Raw genomic sequence first — 16,373 nt, 5'->3', positions numbered from 1 at the left:
TCCAATGTTTCAATACATACTCGTTGCCTGCCCATTGATTAAAAAAACTAGTTTTAGCATTTGAACGCAAATTAAAGACGGGCCTTACAATTGAATGGGTTGCACTACAAAAGAAAAAATAAAAAAAAATTAAAACCAGAAAGAACAGTCATGTTCGGTATGATGAAATTTTCATACCCTTGCATATACACTAGCATTGGAAATTCATATATGAAAAAGTGCTTCGATACCAAGATGCTTCTAAGATTTTATATTGTGTTGTAGGTGAAATGAAGCTCGTGAGTTTCGTTGAGATAGCATGAAATATAAGAACAAAAATCAAATGTTTTCTTATAAAAAGTCTCTGCAAGGGTATTAGGCGCTTATTTGATACAAGGCTGAAGGAACACAAAACTCATAAGGCTGGAAACCAAAATGCATAATTGACGCCTCTAAGGACTCAATTGTGTCTAATGCTTATGCTTATAAATTTATACTGTAACCCGGCCTTGCCCGTGGCCCGGATAAAATAAATGTTATCAAAAAGCTTTGACAATATTTTGAAAGTAATCTGACGGTTAACAAATAACTATCATACAATCGTTTTTTGCCAATTTGCCACTGTTGCGGGTGGAATTTCCCAAATCGCTAAAACAGGTAATCCTTAAGTTCCTTTTTAGAGCTTTGAAAATATGTTTGATAAAAATCGGAAAAAATTAAAAACTTAGCCCAAAAAATATTTGAAACGCATTTCTACCAAAGAAGTTTGGAACTTGCGAAAACACGTCCCAAATGATTTTTCTTATTCTCAAAGTCTTTGCCCCTTTTTCAACAAACAAAGATTTTTGAAATTGAGTTTAAGGCCGATCGGATGGTAAACAAAAAAAAAAGTTTCATACAAACGTTTTTCGCGATTTTTCGATTTTTGCGGGTGTAATTTCTTAACGTGCACCTTCATCATAAGGTAACTTCAGTGAAAATTTGAGCTTCCTAGCTCTAACGGCTTGGGCTGTGCGTTGATCACAATCAGTCAGCTAGTCAGTCACGAAAAACAGTTTTATATACAGATATATATACATATATATGCTGGATGCTTTTTAACTACTTTGTGTCTTTGAGGAAATTAACTATTTTTAATTCAATTAAGGCAGAGGGGAATCCAGTTTCAGTGTGCTTAGTTTTGTTGGAGTGAGTATTGAATTAATAGTTGGGGGTTGTGAGTCTTGAATTCAAAATGAAAATGATTGTAGCATAGCAAAGGCAGCTTTTGATGTGTCTGTTGGGTGGTGAATGTAGTCGGGATGGTTCGGATGAAGTTGGGTAGTGTAGAGTGCAGACAACATAAAGTGCACAAGTGACAATGGAATTGTTTGTAAATTGACAAACAAAATGCGCTTTTGTGATTCACCAAACGGCAAGCGAGTACGACAAACGGCATTTCGCATGGCCAAAGGGGCGCATACGTTATATGGATTGACATGAGCTGACACTTACACTCACATACACATACACACACAAACTGTTTACACTGACAAATGAGCGCAAATTGCATTGCCAGTTTGTCGTTGTTACCATTTCCTTTATGTTGTATCATTGTTGCTGTTTTTGTTGTTGTTTCCAGCACAACTTTGTCAACAGCAACAACAACGGCTACATCAGCGGTTGCTAAAAATCGACTCTGCGTCATTTGCATTTCGATTGCGGCACTCATGAGCTTGAAGCTCTTATAGCACCGATCCGCTGACATAGTCCCTTGCAGCGACATTACTACATTTTGCATTTTTTATGCTAATAAACTTTGATAAAAAGAACAAAATTAAATATATATTACAATTCTGCAATTTGTAGGCTTGCAAAAGCGTATTTTATAAAAATATTGAAATTTAAATAAATATTCCATGCCTGTGTACTGCTTGCACTGGGCAACAAATATATTACATTAAATAAATAATTCATATATTTAAAAGATATCATATGTTTGAAAAGCATAAAAAAATTTCATTAAAGTATCCACGAAAAAATTAAAAAATTTCATGTATAAAATATATCATTAATTATTATATTTATTTTCCTAATAGAACAATTATTTAAAAAAAAATAAATGAGGCTTAGAGATCTTGTAGGCCAGTGTTATGTGCGTCACAAGGCGTGGTCCCTAGGGGTGCTGATAATATTTCCGTTCGTAAACGAGTTGACTTTGTTTATCACTAGCAATAAATAATAATTTCAACCTGCATATGCAAAAATTATTCGAATTTAATTCGTGTTAACAGAAACTCTTATATCTAGAAATCAATTTGGATTTTTGAGGCATTACCCAATTAATTAAGCTTAAAAGTCTGGCGGACAGTGCCGCGAGTGCAGCGACAACTTTCGACTAGCGCTAATAACCAAAAACTGTCGCCTCCTCCACTTAGTCATCGGCAGAAGCCCAAACGGAACCCACAACAAGATCTTGCGGCCACACAAAAAGCCAACCGACAAAAAAGGTCGTCAAAACTTTTGCCTAAAGTTTGCATGGGCCGAGGGAAGCTGCACTGTTGCGGCATGGGGCCGAATGAAAGGCAGGGAGCGCTATATGGCTGGCTCTTATCCAATTAAGTCATAACTCAATATGTGCTGAGAGAGAGAGAGAGAGAGATAGACACTTGGCCATAACTTAGGCAAAGGCAAAAATTTTGCTCTAATAACTTTGGAGCTGATGCTTTCCTCCGTCTTTTTGGTGGCAAGCAGATAATTTTCGCACCCCACAAGTCCCACCCGGAACCAGAGCCGCATTCAGCTGCAGCACGTACCCATGTTATTTGCTAGTCAGAGTTGTGTGGGCGGGAGTCTTGGAAAGAAGTGGGGCGATATTTTAGTTTATGCTGAGCAACAGCTATCCGGCTGCCTGGCATTGGCTTTTACGGCACCAGCGAGACGCTGCCACAACTCATTTGGCGTTGACCAGGACGACTTTGTTGGGCCATACCGTCCCCCTGTACCCTGCCACAACCCCTGTTGCTGCGAGTGGCTGGAACAGCTCTCCAACTCCATCCATCTGCAGTTGAACGCGTGCATAAATTATTCATTTGTAATGTGCAGCAGCACTCGTTGCCGGGTTGGGCTACATGATGGGGAGGGCTGAGGGAACACTGTGTGTGCACTTTTGGCACAGGATATGACACTGACACTCAGCGCCCGGCGCTCGTCCTGCGTCAACAACTTCCCAGCGGCAACTGGTATAGGGTCTGAGGTCCTTGGTCTTCGCTCCCTGCACCCCGCTCCCCGCTCGACGGGCTGGGTCTGCGCTCTTGGCGTTTATTTTCGGTTTGTAATTTCCTTCTGGAGTTTGCGGCGCGAAAGGAAGACAGCCAGAAATGGCGAAACCTCCAAGAAATCTACAGCAAAAGCGGCAGCAGCAAGCGGAGAGTATATTGCAAATGACGACTGCAACTGAACTGGGCAGCATACCACACACACACCCCTTTGGCTTACCATTTTCTTTGGGGAGCAGCGTTCGTAGCATTTGCAAAGTTTAAAGTTTGCGTCAGATCTGCAGCTGTGTGTAAAAGTTTCATTTGTGAATTGAAAAATTATTTCTAGTTTCATATGCAGAGTGTGTGCCATTTACAGAACGAGACGCCCAGCTAACCCAACAAGCTGAGCCAGCCAAGCAGCACACAGCCATTGACAAAATGGAAAGTTGTTGACTTAGTTTCCGCTTGTGCGCCGCTACCGTTACCCCAGTGTTGCACATTGCTGTTGCAACTTTCAGCTAACGCTGCGTATGTAACGCAAGAGTCTTCAGTCTGGCTTGTAGGCGCTTTGGCAACACTTTTAATTATGTGCTGGCTACGCTTAAATTGAAGTAATAGCTTAAGTTTTTGCTGGTTTTTGTGGCTTAAAGCAGGTGCCAAGCCCAATCCATTGAAAATGCTTTCATGCAAGTGTGCAGAATATGTAAAATAAGGTTCCTCTGACCGCATTGCGGGTACATACTCTGAGATCAGCATCAAAGTCCAAGTAAATTGAAAAATCTCAGTCTGCCTTTTTTTTTTTTGCAAATACTTTTGTTAATTTAATGAGTACGTTTTTCTTTTCATACTAGTATTAAAAAGTTTGTTGCCAACATCGGACTTCTTTTTCATACAGCTCTATACAATGATTTGGTTGACGAATGAGTTATATTTCAGCTTTTTGAAAAACTTTTCTGCTTTTCAAAATAGCTTAATCAACACCATCTTATTTGTTTTAGTTTTAGTATTCTGCTGAAAAATCCGAATTATATTGGGATGGAATAGTTTAAGGCTTCTATAAAAAGAATCTCTCAAAAATTAAGCCATATATTTTCAAGGATATTAATCCGTCGGCCTGTTTAAATAGTTTTTTTCGCATTAAAAATAAAATGAGTCAGCCAGAAAGAATGCCGACTATTAACAATTTCTACATATGTTAACTAAAAATTTTTAAACTTTAAATTTTAAATTTGCGTTTATAAATTGTAAACCACAGAAACAACTAAAGGCACAACATTTATATTCTATATGACAGCCAGTAGAAGAAATTAGCAGACCAAATGGAATTAACATATGAAAGGCCTTGCCTAAAGTAGAACTCTCACAGATTTTGCAGTTCCAAACACGTAGCATCGTCCATTTGGTCCGTTCTGTAGAAAAGTCATAAAAGTATTTGCCTTGCTGCAGTTAGTTGCAGTGCGAAACATGTGGCACGTGCGCACACAAAGTTGCAACAAAAACTGAACTGAAATGCATGAAGTAATTAGGTATTTAAAAAGTAGAGAATATTGTCGGACATGTGCGCAAAGCTGGCGATGAGATACCAAGCAGTATAGCTACGACTAAGTTTAAAGAGGCCCAAATCATCTATAATCTATGCACGATCTTTTTTCCTTAGAATCGATCTAATAATAATTTTATTGAAAAATTATTTTATATCAAATTGTATCAAATATATTAATATAAAAAAGCTTAAGATATCTAGAAGTGATGAATATAATATATAACAAGTAAGAGGTTCTAGTCGGGAGCTCCCGACTAGGGGATACCCTGAACCCTCTCATCCAACATCAAATGAATATATATATTTTAATTTAATGGCTATATGTCAAGTTTGGTGACTCTAGCACTTATTATTTACCAAAATTGCCCGAAAAACAGGATATCGATATAGGTTTTTATCGATTGCTTGGAAACGGAGTAAGTTATCGATTATCGGAAACAAACTCGATCTGCGCAGGCCCTAGGAGCACCTACATCTAAAATTTCAAGTCACTTATAGGTTCTGAGATCCTTGCGTTCATACATACGGACGGACGGACGGACAGGCAGACGGACATGGCTAGATCGACTCGGCTATTGATCAAGAATATATAGACTTTATGGGGTCGAAGATGCTTCCTTCTGCCTGTTACATACATTTGCACATTTTGCACAAATACAATATACCCTTATACCCATTTTTAATGGGTTCAGGGTTTAAAAATATTAAACATGATATCAGAAACTATGATTTTCTGCCGGACTGCTGCTATATGCCAGCAGTAAATTTATGGTGCAACGGAGACAAATTGTGTTAAATTTTGAAGAAACGACGCTTTTAACAATTGAGCTGGACTGGCTAGAGCAGTTGCGCGCAACCGCAGCAGAGTTGTTGTTTTTATTTTAATTTTTGGGCAATGTTGTTATTTATTAAGCTTGCCATGAAACTGACTGCACTTCACCGCAAAATTGTCAACAGGCGGGCCTTACACGCACACACACAAGCATGCATTAAAAGAGCCGCAGACACGCACGTGTGCTGCAAAAAACGGAAACGGAAACAGCAGCGCGGTCGTCTTTTGAGTGTGTGTATGCGTGTGTATGTGTGTGGTTTGTGTGCCTAGGGTGTCTGTTTGCATTGGTGCTTGCACGGGCTTTGACAAATATTTCGTGTGTACGTGAGCCAGTGCCCATGTGTGTGTGTGTGCTTTGCCGGATGCGAAAGTTTGTTACTGCAAATAAAAGGTTTCGAAATTAGCAAGTAAAATATGCACACAAATGCCAGGTGTAATTGTGTGCGTGTACAGAATTAACGGAAACGGACTCTATGTGGCATATTTAATTTATGTGGCATCATTGACGGCAACAAATTTAACAGTTTTGAACAACATTTTTGTAGTATTTTTTAACCAGTTTGAAATTATTTGAAAATATTTTGAATTTACATTATGTATTTGTGTATTTAATTGTATTTAATTCACCATGACTCTACAATAGTTAAGCATTTGGTTTATGTGGGCGTGGTCGCTTAGTTCAGACAACGGCAGCCTTAAATCAGAGCTCGTATGCTCATAATCAACGCAAATGGCTGTCAGATGGACGATTGCAGCTGACAGGATGCTGCCTAATTAAAATGGCAAAATGTCAACCACAACAACAACAACAACGTCGCCAACAACAACAACAATGTCATTGACAATGCACGTCGAACAACGGGTAATTGTCATGCAAATTTATGCGCCAACTGGACACAAACAAATGAAAAACGTCCGAGGAACACAGCCAGCGTCGACTCTCCGACAACATCGCAGCTCCAACTCAAACCCAAAACCAAACCAAGATCCCCAAAAACTAAGCTTTCAAATTATGCAGAGCACATGCAGACATGCTACAGATACAGATGCTGTTACATAGCCGCAGATACAGATACAATTTTGGCGATACTTGCAGTTGTACATTTTCCTAGCGTTGGGTTCGTGATACACGCGATGCAATACTTCGTGTTTAATTTTCGCGTTTTCAGTTTCTGTTTAGCAAGCCAACACGACTTCACACGACCAAACAAACTACTCCACCCTCTTTTATATTTTGCATTCCATAAACGTTTTTATAAACGTTTATATAATACAGAAAAAAACGAAAGTATAATAGCACATAAAAAAGTGGTGAATAAAAATCACGACAAGCGCCCATATCTTGCATTGTTTTATGCTGTTGTACACATGTTGTTAGTTATATAGTTTTGTCGCAGGGGAGAGAGGGAGGGCGATGATAAATCTGTTAGCCGCGCAGCACTTGGCCAAATTGTAAATAAATTTTAACATGATTAACGATTTTGCGGAGCTCATTTTTGGCCCCCTCCCCCAAATTGATTGGTCAATGGCTGCACTTTCTGGCTAGCGTCAAACAGTTTCAACTGCGAAATTAATTTGTCTCTCTCATGCTGGGGTCTTAATTGCATTTTGCGTTACGATTCATTAACTTGGCCAAGTGAAGTTCAACATTTGTGGCTGGTTGTGTTGGCCAGTGTGATTTTGGGCGTGAATCGCGGCTTGTGTGCTTTCAATTCAGTTAACAGGTCAGCAGTAGCAGCAGCAGCAGCAGTAGCGCCTGCCTGTTAGCGCTTATTATCCTTATCACATTCGAGGACCAACGCGTCGCGCCTTTGTGTACCGTTTGTTCCTGTGGTTGTTGTTGTTGCTGCTATGCTAACAATTTGCCTGAGTGCTGCGAATTCCTTGCAGGTAAATGCACATACACACACATGTACACTCACTCAAACACACTTATCGGCTGGATTGAGTAGAAGCGAATCAGAAGTGAGTGCTGTGTGAATGTGGAGTGAGTGTAGTCAATGCCTCGCCAAGATTGAATTAGTTTGCATGCTAATTCCGTTTGCCAGAGTTGTTTGCGCACTCGAAGTACGGACGCGATGGTGTACTCCCTGGTTAATTTGATAATTGCCTAGCGATAAGCGCTGCAAGTATAAATGCGCCCTTGTATAAATTATCTAGAGTCCCAGCAACTGATCTTTGATATGGATAAATGTACTACTTAGCTAAATATTTGCTATTATTTGCTATGACCACAAATGAGAGAGTTTAGAGCTCTTTGGAATTGGACCTGCGCTCTGTAGCCAGGGGATAAGATGATTTAAATTGCACTCGAAAAGATTTAATGTTAAATGTGATTAAATAAATGGAAATATAACTATTGCTAATCAAATTGTCACCAAATAAGTGTAACTATACTAAATTCGAGTTAGTGCATAGTATCTGCTATTAGTTTCACTAGATTGTTGTGAATTAGTCGATTTTTGGCTCTGCGAAAATATTTTAACACTTCAATCCGCGCAGTGCTATATAGCTTGCTCTTTACTAGTTCTGTTCACATTTCAAGTGGACATGTGGCTCAAGCAGCAGCAACAGCCGCCAGAAGTGGACTCCAATCTAACCGCCTACTCATGTACCTCATACATGCCTGCCGGTCAGGACACTTTTTTTGCAGTCGCTGTGCTCGTGTATTTTTACATCGTGGGGCATTGATCAAGTGTCCCCTTGGAGCGGCTATTGCTGTAGCTGGACCTTAGTGCATATGCCACCACACTCTGCTTATAGCTGACCAACAATTGTCATACTCCATGTCATGGTAAAAATGGATAGGATGCCAGATCTGAGTCTCTCTATGATGCATTTGTAAAGTGTATTTTTAGCTGGTAGGAGCCGCCTGCCATCCACCCAGCCACACACCAAAATGTCAGCCTATGTATCTGAATGACCACGAGTACCTCAAAAGGCCTTTGAGATACAAATACATATGCATTGCGTGCATGACTGCCGCAACCAATGTGTCAACTAATTTAGTGTTCGGCTTTAATTGAGTTATTCCCATAGACACTGCTAAAGCATTGTGGCTGGGCCATTAACTCAATGCCCGGACAGACGCAGACAGCAGACAGTATTAACGAAAGTTACATAGACAGCATAAATTAATTAGATACACCATAAATTACTCATGTGCCAAAATCAGCTGATAAACACAATAACAGATACAGGACAGCCACAGACCATTGTTTGTTTGCTGGAGTACATTTTATTTCGCAGTTGATGAAGTGGAAAGTCTGGTGACAGCAAATAACTATTTAATTCCATTAGCAACTTTAATAGTAAAATAAGCGACAACTTTGTTTAAAATAACAATATATTTCTAAATACCAATCAGTGTTTTTAAGGAAAAAATTGAAACCAATTCGACTATGTAAAATAATAAATTAAATTATTAACTTTTTTGCTACACTTGTGATTGCCATTCTATATATTTATGAAGTAAAATGTACTGAGCATTGGAAAACCTTTTTCACTTCTGCTATAAAAAATAAAAAATGAAAAAATAAATGTGATCTCACAGAAATCACAGCGAAAAGAACTAAAAACAAATACAAAAGCGTTCTCAAATAGTGCGAGAAAAAGAAACGAAGTGACAAAAGCAAAATCAAAATTAAAGGCAACAAGAACTATAATTTCCTAAAGGACTTAATTATTTTATAATAAGCACGTAACACAAGCGAACTACAAGCAAAACGCAGCCCCAAAGGCAGGACACAGCAAGACGGGACTAGAAAAAGCTGTGGTCAACGGGCCACAGGAAGAGTAAAAGATGCCGCGTAAATTCAGCGCAAAAGTTGCTAGTGTTTTTCCACTCACAAATCGGACAGTATAGTATATGGAAGGGCATGGCAGAGCAGGACTTGAGTAAACGGAGACAGCATAAATTGTGAAAATATTGCAGTTTGCTTTTATCTCACTTCCCTGGCAAGTCCCACCTCACTCCTTTTATTTTTCCCTATTGTATTATTAATGCATTAATTACAGCAATAAATGAAGATTTGCAAAAGTTTCTTCAGATTTTGCAAAGACCTTGCCTAGTTAAGTTAGTTTACATTAAATAAATTAAAATGGTTTGAAAACAAAACCAGTAGTAAATATAAAATTGTACAGTAATGAAATTTCTTAAAAGGGTATTGACACAAAATACATTTTTATAATTAAAATCAAAAGTTTATATGCAATTCATATCAATTACTTTAATTGCATAAAAATCATTGAAGCCACTCCAAGCACTTTTCCTAATTTAATTTACCAAGCATTTGGGTAGCTCATTAATGTGATTTCTTTGAGCTCGGCCTATTCGACAGCCGATATATTTATGAGAGCCCAGTTGACCTTGTTCCAAATCACCATCTAAGCTGCGAGTAACTGAATTGATATTAGCACAAGGCACAACTTAAGCTCACTGTAGCAACAATAAGGTCTATGCGCTTAGGGCCATCAAATTAGATAAGCATGAAATGGCATTACGTATACGCACCATTGGACGATGCTGGCATGAAACAAACATTTAAACTCTTCAAAAACAATATAAATTCATTCAGCATTCAGCCAAACGATAGCCAAACTATAAGCATAAGCCATAAACTACATGCACAGGCCAAATGCAGACAGGCAACAGCAGCAACAATAAATAAATGCCCAACAATTGATACTTTGGCCAGAGGAACAGTCAGAAACGGCAAGGCCAACGAGAACAAATGCTTCTAGTTTATATATGGAGTAGGAGTAGGGGCGGCTTTCGACAGGCATAAAACAGAGCACAGAGCTAAATAGATAGTTAAATGCCTACACACACACTAAAGCATAAACACACACACGAAATAGCATTTGGGTGCTGATGGGAATCAATAGGAGGGTTGAAGAAAAGCATCAAATTCATTTGAATTGCAAAACAAACAGAGACCGAGGCACAGACATGAACTTAATCTTGTTGTAAATTTACATAATTTGACGTGTAGATAGGGTACAATAAAAAAGAGAGAAGTAGCTCTAGATGAAATATATGGTTAATATTATTTGTATATATTTCAATCAATTCGTTAGCTCGTCATAAAATCGACTTTGCTAAATTATTAGTAAGGGCTGAGAGGATTCAAAGATAAAAATAAGATAAGTCGTTCATACATGTGGGACTTTTAAAATGTTTCGAAAGAAGAACATCTCTTAGCTCTACTGACGATTAAAATTGTTTATTATATTTCATAATTTATAAACAAATAGCAATTGTGTGATAAAAGTGAATTAAACTATATTATCAATAAACAAAATCATAATTTTATTTCAACATTACATTTACACTATATTTAAATATTTATCCTTTCTGATAGTAGATTAAAAAAAATTGTTAAGTAATTATTTTGATTCACTCAGATTACCTCTATATACGCTAAGGTATAAAATGTAATTTTCTTAGAAATTCTTTGTATTCCCTGGTCGCCCCATTAACTTTCAATGCCTTAAGCAAAGTTTTTCTAATGAGCTACTGCAACTTGATTACCTCGGGGCACAATCCAAGGCTGTCGGCTCCCTTTTCCAGATATAATATGCTGAAATTACATTAGTGCGCATTGGCAGCTGAGTCAGGCTTTCTTTTATAGGTAGCTGTCAGCTATAATGAGCCTCAATTGCAGTTATTCGCGACTCGCATGAAACTATCAAGAGGTGAACCAGACGCAATATGCACTATGCATTCCCCAGTCTGTCACACATTATGACAATTTAATTGAAGGTTATGCGTGACGCAGTCAGCAGTTGGCATCGGACTAATAGACATGCCCATAACCATTCAGTTTTATAAGGTCAGATTGCGCGACAATCGTCAGTTGCATTTTAATATGATTATTCTGTAATAATATGTTTGATTATTACAACAAATTGCAGGGATCCTTAAATGGGGAGAGAAGCAGAGAAAGAATGAGAAATATTCTTTACCTTAACTTTAACTCGAGCTGTATCATTCTTTTAAAATTTCATTACAAATTTTATACATTTGTGCTGGTTATGTTTCACGTATCCCTTACAATTGTTTCTGAATGTTAAATAATATTTTTTAAGAATTTTTATAAAAAATTTAAATTTATGTATATATTTCTATATATAAAACTGTTTGTCCTGACTGACTGACTAACTGACTGACTGACTGACTGGTTGGTGATTAACGCACAACACAAACCGTAAGAGCTGGGAAGCCCAAGTTTTCACTGTAATTACCTTATGTGATAAAGGTGCACGTTATGACGGGGTTTCGAGAAATTCCACCCGCTAGTATGGAAAAATCGCGAAAAACGTTTCTATGCTACTTTTTTGTTTACCATCCGATCGGCCTCAAACTCAATTTAAAAGTTCTTTGTTCAAATTCATTTGAGGGATGCTTCGTACTTTTTGGAAAATCCATCCCTCCTTAGTGGAAATGGGGGTCAAAGACTTGGTGGGTGACGTTTCGCGCTAAAATTCATTTCTAAGTATTCATAAGAAAAATAATTAGAGTTTCAAAATCATTTTCAAAGCTTTTTGAGAACATTTATTTTATACGTGCCACGGGCAAGGCCGGGCTATACCCGCTAGTATATATATATGTATATATATGTATTTATATATTTTCTGAGAATAAGTGGACTTGACTCTAGAGAGTTAGTTAACTTTAAGGCTTGCGGTCTAATATATAAACTTACTGTCTTGAGCTGTAGCTAGTTAATGTTTGAACACTTGATAAGCCAAAATAAAAGAGCGCTGAGCTGTAGAGAAATTTAGTTAGCCTGCTTCTGGGCACCTTGCAAGTGTTTGCAGTTTAATGGAATTTTTAATTTTAGACCGCTTCCATTTTCAGCTCACGACATTAAAACACATTTTTTATTACAAAACATTAAAGATTCAAAAACTGACCCTTTTCCCTCCATCCAGCAGTTGCCTTGGCGCGCGCCTTGAGCCAGTCTAACAGAAGTTCCAGCAAAAACACCGTCGAGCTGACCAACATGGCCAGGACCAAAGTGAAGAGTGCGGGCGCAAAGTGTTTGAGGTCCACTTCCACCTCGGCATCCTTGAAGAGCGTGCAGTCGGGCCTGGGCACAGTCCACATTTTGTCATTGTAGCCAATCAGACCCGTTTCGCCCAAATAAAGCACCGCATGGTTCAGATGTTCGCGCCAGGGCGAGCTTTTGGGCAGCACTGAGGCGCCCAGATACGGCGGACTGAACATGATCTCCTGCAGCTCACAGAACAGGCGCTCGTCCAGCAGCTCATTGAGCAACCGGTACAAGCGATCGATGGCCGTGTGAAAGGCAAAGCCGCCATGCTTGATGCGCTTGGCGCCCTCCTCAATGGACAGGATATTGTGCTGGCGATCGCGGCAGATGCGCTTGCTATAGACATTGCGCACTAGCTGATTGGTAGTGTTGGTAAACAGCTCATAGTTGTAGGCAATATCCTCCATGCCGATCTCCAGAGTGCTCTCGTACAGCGCCTGTAGATTAACAATGCTGCGCGGTGTATCCGACAGCAAGGAGCCCACAATGAAGGCGCCATAGAACTGCATAAGCATGAAACTGAATATGCAACTTGCGCTGATCAGAATCTTGGTCGAAGGCAGCTGAAATTGACCCGTTGACGGTCCCTGCTGCAAGAACGTTTCCAGCATGGTGAACCAAACAAATGACATTTGCCGTTCCACTGGCTGCGCTAGGTGCTGCTGCTGCTGCTGCAGGCGTAGCTCCTGGCGTACGTGCAACAGCAGCAACATACCGCTGCCCACCACCAGCGCTAGGACGCACCACCAAACCTGTGTGCTCAGCGGCTCGAAGAAAATGTTGCGTATGCTGCTGTGGCGGGGATGGCGAAACAAAAAGTGTATCCTGCAACAGAGTAGAAATCGAAGTGGAAAAAGTCATGTATCAATTACACTTGACAACGAGGTATTCTTGCCCAAAAACGAATCAAAAAATATATATATATTATTTTACCATATATATAAGTTACACCCATATAAAACATTTAAAAAATTGTAAATATCACCTGGTATCTTACAATTTTTCCAATCTACTTTATGAGGTCCTCAAAATTTCCTCAAAACCAACTACTTAAGGTTTCTTATATTTAATTTTAATTTAATCAAACGTTAAATATAAAAATTTAAATGCTAATAACTTTGTCAAATAGTGTCAGATATCACAATTATAATTTGTAGCATTGAGCTTAGCGCAGTGTAATTGGTAAATTAGGGACTTACAGTTGCGTATGGAGCGCAGGCGTGTATTGTATATAGCGATGCCTTTCGGTTACAAATCTAATGGGGCATACAGCAAAGTGTACCTCGCCGCTTGTAACGTGGCCCATTACACCTGTCCAACTGCCATTTGGCAGCAGCTGCCCCCAAGTTTCCCGAAAGCGTACTTCCAAGCTGCAAGTAGTAGTAATGGTTAGCTCCAATGACTACCAAACTGTAGGACATTACCTCAGATTATACATACGCCCCATGAGCAGAAAGAGCTGAAATGTCTTGCGTTGCATAGGATCCAGTTGGAGCAGATCCTTATTGTTGCTCAAATAGCTCAGATCATCCATGCCAGCCGGCTTCTCGATCAACTGTGAATGAAAATTGAGTCTTCTAACTGTCTTTTGCTACGCACTTGCCACAACTTGCCGCCGTGCTGCCTATCAGCGTTATGTTGCCCAGGTTGCTGCGACGTCGCAGCCAGCTTCCACTAAAGTTATCCCAGAGCTTATAGCCAGCGGCCGGACTCCACTGGCCCTTGGGCTCCACGCGCAGTGGTGTATCCTGACCCACTCGGTAGACATCGTACAGCAACCTGCTCAGGCTAAACGCAGTTGTATGACAAATATTTCGCATATGGGAATCAGGTGTGGTTATAAAAATAAACTTTAATAATTAAATTATTGAGCATATTACTTTTTATAAGTATTTTATATTTTTTTATTTTTACTTTTTTATGTAAGTTATTTTTTAATTGCTTAAAAATGTAATGGGGGAAGTTAATTAACTATCTAACGATTTTTTAATGTTTTATCCTCCCTTTATTTGCCGTACTTTATAAAAATTTATGTTTTTTTAATGTTTTTGTTATTGGTTAACTTAATGCACCCCGCTGTGCAATTCGCGCTCCGCTACTCACCTGGTCGTCTGTGGTACGCGCATTGCAACTGTTATGTCCGCATCGATGCTTATGTTATAAGCAGACAAGTGCAGCCTAATGATCTGCTCATCTGTCCGATTTGCCTGACATTTGCCCAGCATGAACCATGCCTGGCTATTGTTGAAGTAACCCCCCGCGGAGGCCGCCTCGTAGACCCAGCGTTTAACGTGCTCGCCCTCGAATGCAGCCACAAGCACCGCAGTGCGTGGCGCCTCGTAGTAAAACAATTCTTGAAATTGCACGCCCCTTTGGGGCGTAAAAAACTGCATCCTGTAGTTGGCGAACAATCTCTTATAGTTTTCAATTTGCCTGGACCAGTTGGGGCCAGGTCCGGGTTCGGGTCCGAGCAGCAGCGCATGCTTCAAGTGTTGGGCACGCAAAAAGTCCTCGAAGGCGAGCAGCTCATTGGAATTTATGTTTTCAATTTGCGCGCCACATAAAAACGTTGCCGAAATTATAAAAATCCATAGAATTATTTTCACTTGCAACTTAATCATTTTATATGGCTCCACTTTCACTTGGCCGACTTGTTGTTGGTCAGCTGCAAGTCTGTTTGCCCCGCTGTGGCATCTTCTGTCCCCTTTTATGTGTCAGTCGAGTCATGCGAATTCCCGCTCGTGTATAATAATCATTTATAATTTATGCGTTCTGTCAGTTATGGTGCAGCGCCTTTTTATCATGCCATACACAGCGAGTTGCGGGGCTGACACGAAAATTGTGCGTTAACTGCAAATGGGAAACGACAGGATAATTACTTAAGCATATAAAGCAAAACGAATTGTGCAAAAATTGCAAATCCATTATGAATAAGAAAATATGACAATTATAGAATATATAAGCTATTGTCTTTGAGAGAGGTTAGATTGTTTTGCAAAAGGTTCAGAAGCTTTCAGTTTGCAAAACATTATATACATTACATAATGTAAGCGAAGATCCAGGACAAATTTATAAACAGTTTTATTCTGTTTTAGCAGGTCGCAGAAGCAGCTTAAAACAATATACAAATGAAAATAAAGCAAAAAAATACAATGTAGAGCCAGATCGTGAAATAATTATTTTTGAAATAATAAACAAAAGAAACGAATAGAAATCTTAGTGCTTGGTAAATCATGTTGGAACTTGAGTCAAACATCCTAGAACATTGTATTAATTATGCGGAAGAAAGAAATCGTCCGGCAAGTAATCCAACCTTTTATTTTTCCGTTCCTTAGGACTTGTAACTTTATGGAAAACTTAAGGACGAAACGGCGCATTAAACAACACTAAGCTGCCGGCACTATCGTGACAATATCCGACCTCAGCCAAAAAGCTAGAAGAAACGACAGCAGCGCGTGTTAACATCGAGGGAAATGAAGAACCTTCCTCAGTTACTAAAGGTCTTTGCCTGTACCTTAATGGGTCTGAGTGAGTGTGTGGGGCAAGACAAAAAACGCAGCAGGGCAAATTTGGTGAAAGTTAAAAGCAAATCCTAGAGCTTGCAACTTAATTTCATGGCATGCGGCTGCCGCGTTGCATGTAGCAACTTCATTCGCGCAATTTGCTTCACGAGAGCTTGCCACGTGCTGCACAAAAAGACGGAAAGCGAATGTGATAGAGAG

At 39.4% G+C, this 16,373-nt stretch overlaps 1 protein-coding gene across 1 annotated transcript; it reads right to left on the bottom strand.

Moving 5' to 3' along the window:
• Positions 1–12,491: 12,491 nt before the first annotated feature.
• Positions 12,492–15,272, bottom strand: LOC115761506 (glutamate receptor 1). Its single transcript, XM_030703274.1, has 5 exons — positions 14,755–15,272; positions 14,265–14,433; positions 14,076–14,206; positions 13,851–14,021; positions 12,492–13,476 (listed from the first exon to the last, which is right to left on the bottom strand). The coding sequence occupies exons 1-5, from the start codon at positions 15,270–15,272 to the stop codon at positions 12,492–12,494; spliced, it is 1,974 nt and encodes a 657-aa protein (XP_030559134.1).
• Positions 15,273–16,373: the final 1,101 nt, after the last annotated feature.

The sequence above is a fragment of the Drosophila novamexicana genome, unplaced genomic scaffold (assembly GCF_003285875.2).
Source record: "Drosophila novamexicana strain 15010-1031.04,08,12 unplaced genomic scaffold, DnovRS2.1 tig00000485-arrow-pilon, whole genome shotgun sequence".
Taxonomy (NCBI): domain Eukaryota; kingdom Metazoa; phylum Arthropoda; class Insecta; order Diptera; family Drosophilidae; genus Drosophila; species Drosophila novamexicana.
This window is presented reverse-complemented; position numbering and strand designations above follow the sequence as displayed.

Excerpts from the sequence above, each read along its gene's own strand:
- LOC115761506 (XM_030703274.1), bottom strand. The coding sequence starts at position 15,272 with ATGATTAAGTTGCAAGTGAAAATAATTCTATGGATTTTTATAATTTCG. Across the intron at positions 14,434-14,754 it reads CGCGTACCACAGACGACCAG|CAGGTTGCTGTACGATGTCT; the intron begins GTGAGTAGCGGA and ends GTTTAGCCTGAG. Across the intron at positions 14,022-14,075 it reads GGGCGTATGTATAATCTGAG|CTTGGAAGTACGCTTTCGGG; the intron begins GTAATGTCCTAC and ends TACTACTTGCAG.